The 11,651-nt window shown below is 38.9% G+C and overlaps 1 protein-coding gene across 4 annotated transcripts; it reads right to left on the bottom strand.

Moving 5' to 3' along the window:
- Nucleotides 1-981: 981 nt before the first annotated feature.
- On the bottom strand, nucleotides 982-11,131 carry LOC111602035 (plexin domain-containing protein 2). Of its 4 annotated transcripts, none has more exons than XM_023318936.2 (8): nucleotides 6,279-6,572; nucleotides 4,153-4,246; nucleotides 3,115-4,065; nucleotides 2,837-3,046; nucleotides 2,619-2,770; nucleotides 2,472-2,550; nucleotides 1,660-2,087; nucleotides 982-1,463 (listed from the first exon to the last, which is right to left on the bottom strand). In XM_023318936.2, the coding sequence occupies exons 1-8, from the start codon at nucleotides 6,555-6,557 to the stop codon at nucleotides 1,395-1,397; spliced, it is 2,262 nt and encodes a 753-aa protein (XP_023174704.2). In that variant the 5' UTR covers nucleotides 6,558-6,572; the 3' UTR covers nucleotides 982-1,394. The 4 variants fall into 4 exon arrangements, with proteins under 4 accessions (XP_023174704.2, XP_023174705.2, XP_023174706.2 ...); XM_023318937.2 differs by lacking the exon at nucleotides 6,279-6,572 and adding an exon at nucleotides 4,312-4,329; XM_023318938.2 differs by lacking the exons at nucleotides 4,153-4,246; nucleotides 6,279-6,572 and adding an exon at nucleotides 10,968-11,131.
- Between the last annotated feature and the right edge of the window lie 520 nt (nucleotides 11,132-11,651).

Genomic DNA, 11,651 nt, shown 5'->3' with positions numbered 1-11,651 from the left:
ATGTGGTTCCTGGCTGCACTTGCTGTTAAGCTCGAAATGGTTATGTTAAGTTTACATTATTCTGCTATTTTCAAAAATCAAGCAGTTCTTTGTCGAGCAGAAAGCTCAATTTCTGTTACGCCTAACAGTATGTTGTTATTCCTTGCTAATGCAGAGAGAAAAAAATAGATTCGTTTTGATTTTTCTTCGTTTTTATTTAAATTATGTTGTATATGTAGTAAGAGCTTAAAATACAAATTTAATTTCATTATCAAAATACATTGTTATACAATTTCCTTAGTTGCCTTTTCTTACGTTTTGTTATAGATCTTTAGTTGCTTGTTTTTAATATTTCTCTTATTCAATTATGTATTTAGTTTCTTTTTTTTACTTGCACACCGCATATCTTGTTTTTTTTTTATTATTTATTTATGTATATTTATAATAATAATTAATAGAAAATAGACTAACAAAAAGAAGAGGTCGTTTTGGATATATCCATTTTGATATATATGCATATGTATATATGTGTGTATGTATATATATATATAGATTCAAGTGCTTCATATACATCCATATAAAGTACTCATATAATACAAAAAAGAGGGGGAAATACAATTAACATTTAAACTTTAGGTTTACAATTAAAACAAGCAGAAAGTTGAGAGCTACGAAAAAAGCAAAAAATTCGTACATATTAATAAAAAAATTATATTAAAAAAAAAACAAACAGATAAAATGTTTTTTACAATTGAACTACTACATTGAAAGCACTGTGCCCCGTGTCTGTGTATGCGTGTGTGTGTACAGGTGTTTGGTGGGAACTAAACAAACAGGGAGGTGTCTGGACAAGTAAATTACCGCTATTTAGTCAAGAAGATGATGAGAAGAGCATGTTGCTTGAGCTCAGTAAAGTTCTATTTGAAAGCCAAGCTGTCTATTCACAACAATTATAAAATTTACTAGGCAGAATAGATATTAGGCGTGTTAATGTAATTGTTCTTTTTTTTCGATCTCTTCAAATCTTCAGATTTTGGTTGTGCTAAAGGAAAGTAGTTGCGCTTGCTGATTCCTGCTGGCAAAACACTTTTCTGCTTTGCTTTCTTTCTCTCTTTCTTCACTATGAGATGAGCGATTCAACGATGACAACTGTGACGGTTACATGTAGCAAGATAGAGGGAGTTATCAGTTGCTGCCCGTTGGTACATATGCATATATATAACTTCAATTTCATATATAACAAGTCACAGTTGCAGTTGCAGTTGTTGGTTGTTGATCGTTGATTGTTGATAAGCTAGGACTGGAGGGACGTTTGGAGTTAGGGGCAGGGATTCTACTGATATTTTGTCACGACTGTGACTCGTTACATCCCAGTGACACGCAAAAGATGCACGATTATATATCTCTCAACTGAACTACATGTGTATCGTGGCCGCCGTGTAGCGCGCCTCACCACGTCGCCATGACCACTGGCTTGGACGGAACTGTGTGAAAGAGAGGGAAAGGCATCGATTAATAAAACTCATTGCAGAGTTGCGCGAGCGAGACAGAGTATTCAGTTAGAGCAAAGGTCGAGTGCTAGACCATTAACAAACCTGATGTAAGTGCTTGGACTGCATGTAAATATACATTAATCGCTTAGTTTGCATTGCGTAGTTGTTGGCTAATTTATCGACTCACCTGTATGAGCAGCTGTCCGCTCCTTGTGTGCGGATTTCGGTACGCATAGAAGAGCCACAGTGTCACCGCGAACACTAGACAAATGGGCACCATAAAGCCAACGGCAACGCCTACATTCTTATTCTCCGGCAGCACGGCGCCGAGATGCTCGCTCTTTTCGGCATTAACGCCATCGCGATTCGCTTTTGCGCCCGCTGACGTGCCGCTTGCCGAATGCTGCGTGCTGCTCATAGTTGGCTCGGTTACTGCTGAGCTGCCTGCGGCCCCATTGGAATCGGACGACCCGCTGGGTATGCTGCTGTTGTTGCTGTTATTGCTGCTATTGTTGTCGCTGCTGTTGTTCTCTTTATTTTCTTGAGCAGCATTGTTGCCCTTGTGGCCGAGCACCGGGCAAGCTTCACTGCTGCTAATCATCGAACGATCACAGCCTGCAAACGAAAATCGTGCTTAAGTTTATTGTAAATTCCATCGGACCAAAAACAAGTTAATTAAACTATCGTTATCGACTGGGCATATCGATAAACGATAGCTTAACAAATATCATCGACCTTAATAGCTATACGCTAATGATTGATAAACATTTTATAATAAAAATATTGTTAATTATGTTGTCAACAAATCAACTCAAGTCGCGCTAAGGACATTCCCTGATTAGTGAGAGTACATTTGATAACAGTTGGCTCTGAGCAACATTCATATATAGTAAGCAAGTGAGTACACATTGCCCCGTTGACTACGAATCAAAAAATCAATCATTTGACGCTAAAAAGATCCAATTCCATTGCATTGCCCTCATTCAGGCTGACATTTACCGCTTTGCTGCCATTTCTGCTTTCTGCGATCGTTGCCGGTATTTGTGGAGCAACGATTCAGCGTGGGGCACCAAACGCACTGTGAGAATAGACAAATAAATAATTAGATTCAAATTCAGCACTGAAGCAGGTGTAGTGCGAGCTCACCTCAAATGTTGTATTGTGATTGATGCACGACTGACAGTCTGAGTAGCCGAGACATGTGGGCAAGGCAGTGAGGACGACAATTGTACCATTCGTAATTTCCTGCTGGCCAAATGTTACGCGATGGTATTCATAGATAGTCTTGCGGCGAGCGACTGATTAGGATAAAGCAAGTTGTGAATTATTTAGGGATTAAATCATTTAACTTATGTACTACATACATAAAAGCATCTTGTCCACGATATAGGCATCGGATAGTCCGACCTTCACTGGATGCTGATTGTCCTGTATGGTGTTGATCGACGTGGGCAGCTGATAGTAGACGAACACAATATCTCCAGTCTGATGCAAGGTGGCACTGAACGTGAATTTGCCATAGTTAGGCTTATCCTGCAGCGTGACATTCTCCCAGACGACAGTGAAGGCGGTGCCTAGTGAAACCAATAGAAAATGTGATTAAAAGACCGAACCTGACTCTATATTGTACACAAAGACTAACCATTGTCCAGGAGCCGCACAAACGAATCATCCGACATGCTCGTATCGAAGTTGGCCATTAGAGGTGCTATATATTGCGTAGCCGCCAGCCAGGAGTGGACGTACTCCCCAGTGTAGAGAAAGCCGCCGGTGGCAACGGTTATATTGCGCACATTGTGTCCGTAGAAGGGAAACCCGAACTTCAGTTCGACAGTCATGGCTCGACGATACGACGAGGACAACATACTGTTCTCCGGTATGCCGCGATATTGTGTCCAGATTTCAGAAGTCTCAGTCTCGTTTATGTAGAAGAGGCTGCGATAGTAATCGTAGTGATCCTCGTGTCGGGTGAGCTGTGATTTGTTGGCCTCTTTGGTGATGACCTCGTCTGACACATCGACCTCATCGATGAGTGGACGCTCTGTGGTGGTTGTTGTCGCCGGAACCGATTGGGCGGCCACCTTCTTGGGATATTGCATTGGCTGCGAAGCCATCAATTGCGTTTTCTTTGGCGGTGCACTCTGCACAGCAGCCACATTGATGCTGGTGGTGCCATTGGTGCTGTTGGCAGCATCGCTGCTGCCGTTTTGCTGACTGCTTAAATCCTTGCGCTGGCCGGTGCCATTGACGCCCACGTTGTGCACATTGTAGGTAACGCTGCCAGTTGCAGAGGTCTTGCTGTCCACAGTGGTGACTGTGGCGCCATCTGTTGTCGAGGTACTTCCGCTCGCATTCACATTGGCACTCACGCTCTGATACTGATTCTTAACATCCATTGTGGAGCCCAGAATTGGCGTGCTGTCAGCCGTTGCCGCTGGTGCGTTACGACGCCGGCGTTGCAGCTCAACGGATTGTGCATCCTCAATTGGGACGAAACGACGCTGACGTGCCGACTGGTCCGTGGACAGTCTGACAATCTTCTCTGGGTAGATAAATGCGAGTTTTGTGTCGAGGGCAACGTATGACTCTGGTGCTGCAAGCGGAAGAGAGAGAGGGACAGAGACAGAAAAGACGACTGGATAAGTTCAGATATCTGTATACCATATATACATATATATACCATATATGTTCTTATCACTTAATTGAGCAATGAGATAAGAAATGCGTTGTGCGTTTCGTAAAACTCTTTCTAAAGCCAATAAACTTTCAGTGCACTGAAATTGCAAATTTCAAACAGTTAACTGCAAAAAGTCGAAAAATTCCCTCAAATATTACTAACCATGAATAGTATTTAATTTATCAAAAATAGGAGATGAACTCATTTTTACTGATTAATTTCCAGGGATTTTTTTTCAGTTAATGATGCTGAAAAGCAACGGAAAAAATCCCATAAAAACTATCAAGGTAAACATTAACCGGAAATTCCAACATTCATTATCAGTTCAAGATTATATATAACAGTTTCGAACTGTAGGGTGATCGAACTAAAGTTATACTATTGCCGATAACTTTCTGCTCTTGAAATATTTTATAAGATCGATTTTGATAAGAACATGCTAAAATCGTGTTAAAGAACCGCGATTCAGTTGACTCACTATTTGACAGTTTTCGACTATCTCCCTATGGGTCTATATCAAATCCTCTCCGTTCCCGTTCACTTTGAAAGAACTGAAGGCTATGACTCAGTTGGATGTAGCTCACAGTACAATAATAACATCTGGTCTATCTCATTTTACTGAATTTCCTTTCCTATCGCTTTAATTTGGTCACTCAAAATGAGCCCTTGAACCCCATTGTAAATGGAAACTATAAATGTTAAAGGAAGCGTGGATAGTGCCACACGGTATACATATATATTCTGGATCAGGAACAACAGCCATGATGCAGCCTCGTCTGACAACCTATAAGAGCTGGAGACTTCACTTTATAACAAGTGCAGTTCAAGTTTGTTAACAATAATCGATATTTCACCGATAAAATCGATACAACGCTTATCGAACTTCAGTTTTTAGCTCAGAGACGCCAAGTTTTTCGCTATGCACGTGCACAAATACATTATTTTCGAGATAAATAAATTGAACTTCAATTTGTCGTCTTCACAAACAAATGCTGAGCGCGCCTCTGCCTGGAAGACTTGTCGTACTTTAGTACTTTTTAGATTTTGATTTGAAAATTGAACATGAAAATATCAGCACAATATTTAGATCAATAAACTTTCAAAAGCCCCTAACAATGCTGAATCAATATTCTAAATGGAAGAGTCTTCTGCTCGCCAAACATCACAATAAATAATGGAAGTAGCATCAATCAATGAACCAATCGATGGAAGGACAAATAATAAGCAAAATAGTCTTAATTTAGAATATCTGTTCAGCTTCCGACAGTTATGCAGGTGTGTATCTGACCTTCGATTTGAAGACCTACAAATTGTATGGCCTGCCAATTAGACGTCTCGAATCGGAAAGCAACAATTTTTTTAATAGATTTAGCTGATTTGAAAGCGTGAACGAGTATTATCCACTCGGCTGTGTCCGACTGCACCGTTCCTATTTGTGCTTTCTGCTCTTTTTTGCTGTCAAGATGAAATTCAACCGGTTCTGATATAATTATCATGAGACTTCCATATCTACATTGTGGCTATAACAATAAACCGATAACACTGAAGAATAAACACACTATCGGAGTACCTCCTAACAGATGAAGGAATACAGAAGGCCCTTAAAAATCAATTGCAATACAGCTATATATTAAAGCAACTTTGTTGTGACATTGAAAAAATAAAAACATATTTTCAGAGTAAGTTTTGAATCTGATTCAGATTCGCCGAAATTTTTTATTCAACATTGGATGAGCGCAATACTCTCATATTATATATATATATATATATATATATATATATATATATATATATATATATATATATATATATATATATATATATATATATATATATATATATATCTATATATATATATATATATATATATATATATATATATATATATATATATATATATATATATATATATATATATATATATATATATATATATATATACCGGCTCCTGTTGTTGCTGTTGTAGCTTTGGTATATTGGATGTTTTGTCAAGTTAAATACATATTCGGTTTTATTGCTTTGCATACGAGAACTCGTTTGACACCGGTTCAAAAGTGCTGCGATGTCAAATTTGTTAATTTGCTGTTGTATGCACACACAGTTAAGGTTAGCTGAATAGGTACACTCACTTTTGGCGACTTTATCGAAGTAGAGCGAAACAAAGTGTAGCTAATACAATGGGCAGTGCTATAATTACTTGCCCTGACTGGATGTGGTGAGAAGGGGGCGATTTGACACAACGCTGATTGAAAGTGTAACAGCTCAATGACTCGTAATTTAAATGCATGTTTTTGCTCCACCTCCTCCTGCTCGTTTGCTTTATTTATATCACGGCATTTGCATAAATTGAGAAATTTCACTTTTTTTGTTTTCCCTTTTCCGTTTTCCAACACTGGGTGTAACCGCATTTTGCGCCTATTTCTGCTTGCGCTGTAATTACTTATTAACTGTTACCTGACGCCAAGCGCTGAATATCGATTTTCTATTTTCATTACATTACAGTTTTTTTTAGTTATTTTAACGATAACAACTCTGGCCCGCCGCTACGCCCCCTCGTTAGGTCGACCAACCACCACACATTCTCCAGGCGCCGCATGGCTAAAGAATACATATAACTCGAACTGTACTCTTATATGTGAGCACCAATACACCAAAACATCAGACACACACATATGTATATGTACATGCAAAGTGCACATCAAAGGGCACAGCTTTTGTTGTTATTGTTTTTGTGCTCAGCTTTGCAATACAATTTAAGCTTGCGGTCAGCGCCGTGCTTTAAGTAATATGGGTATTAAGTACACACACACACACCCAGACTCGATTTCATTCGACGTCGATTTGAATTGCGATCGCATTAGATTTAAAATATCACAATTTTAATGTCTGTAAACGCTGCACTTAATATATGGAGCACACACACACACAGGAACATCATTGTCATGTCTGCAGAATGAGTTCCACAATTTGCTGGCAAAAGGCTTTTTTTTGTTATTTTGTATTCAACAGTTTCGTGCTTAACCAAATAGTGCAACGTTGCAGATCTACCGCAAGGCAAGCATTCGCGATCAGTTGCCAGCACCGCATGCATAAGTGACAATTTCAACAATACGCAATTGCCTTACACCTTTGTAAATCGAGTTTTAGCTAATTAATTTTTTTTGCATGGTAACTCAGAAATGACGTAAAGAGAGAGGGAGAGAGACAGCACTTAAGTAGAGAGAGGCAAACCAAAAGATAGAGAGTAAAGCAGACAGATACACACACATGCACATGTACATGTACATATGCATACATATAAATTAGCATCGCACGTTATTGCAACGTTTGTTTCCCATTTCCCATTGCCTTGCATAATTATTGACTGCGGTCACACTGACTCATACACCTGCTGTTGCCGACTCGCTCGCACCCGCTGCGAACACTTATGTTCTATTCTCTTTGATTCAATTCGATTGAACCCAGTGTTAATTGTTATGTTAATGGCTGTTATTGCTGCCGATGCTGCTGTTGGTGCTGCTCTTACGCCATTTTAAATAATTGGCGCAAATTTACGCAGCATTTGATTGGAAAATGAAAGTAATTGTTGCCATTCGTTCTTTCTTTTTTTTTCTTAACTCGCAGCTGTGTTAACGACCTTATACGCATCCATGGTGACTGTGCGTGTGACCTAGTTTTTATTATTATTATAATTTTTTTTATTTTTAAATTTCTTTTGCTTTGGTAAGTAAATGCGACTGCAAAATGCTATTTCTCGTTCTTATGTGCAATAGCCACATTTGCTTATCGCAAAGTTTTTTTTTCTTGCGGCTGAGGTGGTTTGACAGAGAGAGATAGGCGACTGATAATTTATTTGCCAGGCATTCTGCGTAGTATGACTGCTGATTATTCTTGTTCTTATCTGGAGACAAGCTTTCTAACTATAGAGAAGTATTTGTTGACATTGTACAGACGACTAATGCGAACGAACAATAACAACTGCAAGTGTACAGTTTACATTTCTTTATAGGGCTTTTAGCGCCGTTAGCCGGACATGCTTAACGGCTGACTAAATCAATAGAAGCAAACAAAACAAAACAAAGCGAAACAGACGAAAACGAAACGGGTAAAGTAAAGTGTTGCCAGAGTGCCCAAAATGCATTGGTCACAAGCACAAGCAAAACAAGAGAGAGAGAGAGAGAGAGAGAGGAATGGACAAGCAAGACATTTAGAAGTGCAAGGTGTGAGCTTTGTCAATGCATATGTTTATGCTGATGATGTGCTAACTTCAACGGCTCTGTTTCCTGTACACCCAATACATGAGTGTGGGCATAAGAGTGAGATAGAGAGAGAGAGAGAGAGAGACAGCAGCTTCAATACAAACGCTGCACTGTGTGGGCGATACGTACAATGGGCACAACTATTTTGGTCAACACAGCCGTTAGCAGGGCTAGGGGATTATGCAGAGCAAATGCATAGAGATGAATATGAAAGAAAGTCTCTGACACAATAAAATATATACATATTTGAAATATAAAATATATCTGTGTATGTGTACGTTTGTTCCAATTGGAATTAGCTACAGCGCATGCAATCCCAGTTGGATGCTTCGCAAGTTTTCGTGCTTTATCGCATTCTTGATTGCCTTACGATCGAAAGTAGATTAAATGTAAGCTGAGAAATGGAAAATGTACATATTGAAGAGCTTTCCATTCGAAAAGCTGCATACTCGGCATTTACTAACAGGGGTGTGTGTGTGTAACAACACCTTAACCACCTGCCGTCAATATACATATCTGAGCTTCCTCTGTCAACATGCTCGATATTGCACCTTTCTGAATTTTAAATAAATAATTTAAATACCTGCTATTAACGTTACAGATACTGTCTCTAGCATCAACACGTCAATCGACTACAGATCTCTGCAATGCAAAACAAGCACAAGTATATACGCTGCGCATGCATGTGTATTAGTTAATGCATGGATGCACATGCAAATATATATATATATGTATGTGTGTACAAGGCATGCATGCATGTATGCAAGTGTGCATGTATTAATGACAAGACAAATCTCATACTCGCTGCAGTTTGCATCGAAAAACAAAAATTAAATGCATGCACATACATACATATATGTATATATGTATGTATGTACAAATGTATGATATAAGCTAATATGCATGCATATGATTATCAGCGCAGCAATAACAAGAACACCAACAACCGCCGCAGCAACAGCACACGCACCAGCGGCTGCTGCAGTAGCGCTCATGATAAGCGCCCTCCGCTGTGCCAGTCGGTGACTGTCCTCTGGGACAAAAGTAAAGTCCAGTTCAAATCAAAGATCGCTTAACTATGACTGCTTACTGTCAAGCTGATACTACTGGCCGCTAGCGATAGCGATAGCAATAATAGCGGCACTTAATTGATTTCTAATAACAACAAAGACTGCAATAACAACAACAGCAGTAGCAGTAGTAGCAGCAAAAATAAAAATAAGTAATTATAGAATCGCTCACAATTACAGAGTTTTAAACAAAGCAAATGCAAGAAACTGATAAAGTGGGTGGTAAATAACCGTTGGCTGCCAGACAAAGAAATCCTCAATCGCAACTGTATCAACAAATACGCACATATATTTCAATATGTGCATAAGTATGCGTACCCATACATGTGAGCAGTGCGTGTGCAGTTAGCTGAAACAAGTAAATGAACTGCGACGACATTAAATGCTGGCAACGCTGTCTGCTGCGGCTAGTAAACATACATAAATACGTATGCACATATGCATGTTTGTACGTATGCAAGGGTATGCAAGCATAGCTATATTACATTATTGGCTAATTACACAACACTAACTTACGCTCAAGAGAGTGGCAAAGAAAGAGAGAAGGAGAGCAGGTAGAGTATAAAGCGGCTAACGGCACTTTAAGCCAGCAGCTGCTACTGCTGTTGCTAGTGCTGCTGGCAAGGTTGCCACCTGTTTTGTTCTTTGATCTATTTCAATTTCAATTGCAAATTACGACGCCGACATTGTTGGGCGACAGCAGCAACAACAAAAGTAATAGCGTAAACCAAAACAAGAAGCCACACACATTCGTCTTTTCTTTGCGCCTTGATAAAAATGCGCCACAAATTTCAATTGTGATATGCAACGATGAGATGTCGCTGTCTACAATTACGCGGAGGGGTCGGCCGTGAGGTTAGGGCTATGGAAATTGTTGCACGTTAAGTGGAGCATGGAGCAAATAAGCGTAGCGCACAAAACAAAAAAAGAAAAAAATATATGTTAAAAATAAAGCAAATGTGGGTAGTTTATCAAAGGTAGAGCGGGAGGGACAAGCAGGCAGGCGACAGGACGTTCGCTTCTTAGTAATGCTGCCTATTTTCACACTCGGCTGAGCCACACACGCACACACACACAAACTCACGCAAGACACAGTCACAGCGCTACGTACACTTGATGTTTTGTTGTTGTCAATTAACGCATTTACTGCCAGGCAGCAAATATAACAACTACAATAAAAATACAAATTCGTTTTAACAGCAACAAAGACACAAACAAAAAAAAACATGGCAGCAAAAATTTCACCATACAAAAAAGTACCAACTGGCAGCAGAGCGCGCTCCGACTCCCTCTCTCCCATGTCCCCCCACTGACTCTCCACGACCAATCTTTACGTTTTGTCTTATTCGACAACGTCGTCATCATCATCACCACCATCGCTATAATCGCAGCCTAATGATGATGATCTGTCGTATGTGCACACGAAGTATATGCGTATTTGAATATTTGAGCTTTCGAGAATATTCAAATGTGATTTGGTTGCACTTACATATTGATTTCACATATTGTATTGATCCGAATATAGTTAATAAAATTGCGATTTGCGCGTACGCACGACCGACAGTTTTCGCCATTTTTCTTGTCCAACCCGCACGATGAAACGCACACGTCCGCAGACACTGAACAATAAAGTATTAGTGGCAAACAAAAGAAACCGCTTGGACTTCTATTTACATTTTTAAGTTCGTGCAGCTTGGTCACATTGTTTTCGTCGAAATCCAGCGAAAATAATATGGTATTTTTTAAGTTCGCTATATAAGTTAGTATTTTTAGGTATTAGTTTCTTTTTGTATGCAACATAATTTACATTTACATTGGTATGTTGATACCTAACAAAATACCTACTATTCATATATTTTATAAATCAAACAATTAGGTTATAAGTAATATTAACACTTACTTAAGCTTGAACAATTTTCAAACACTGATTTAATATTTATTTAATATATGCTTAGAAGGAAGAACGACTTATTTTGTTTTGCTTATGTTGAGTTTATTTTAAGAATACTATCGATTTTTTAGTACTAGTTTCGTGGGCTTGAAGAACAAAAAAATGATTTATAAATTGATTCAAATTTATTTATTTTTAACAATGATTTGAATTTAAATCAATTCCAATAACAATAATTTTTGTTTGATTGATGCGATGTTTATATTTCAGCCAAATATCGCA

Source organism: Drosophila hydei, unplaced genomic scaffold (genome assembly GCF_003285905.1).
Source record: "Drosophila hydei strain 15085-1641.00,03,60 unplaced genomic scaffold, DhydRS2 tig00000250-arrow-arrow-pilon, whole genome shotgun sequence".
NCBI lineage: Eukaryota > Metazoa > Arthropoda > Insecta > Diptera > Drosophilidae > Drosophila > Drosophila hydei.
The sequence above is the reverse complement of the archived record's forward strand: the minus strand, read 5'-3'. Positions and strand labels throughout refer to the sequence as shown.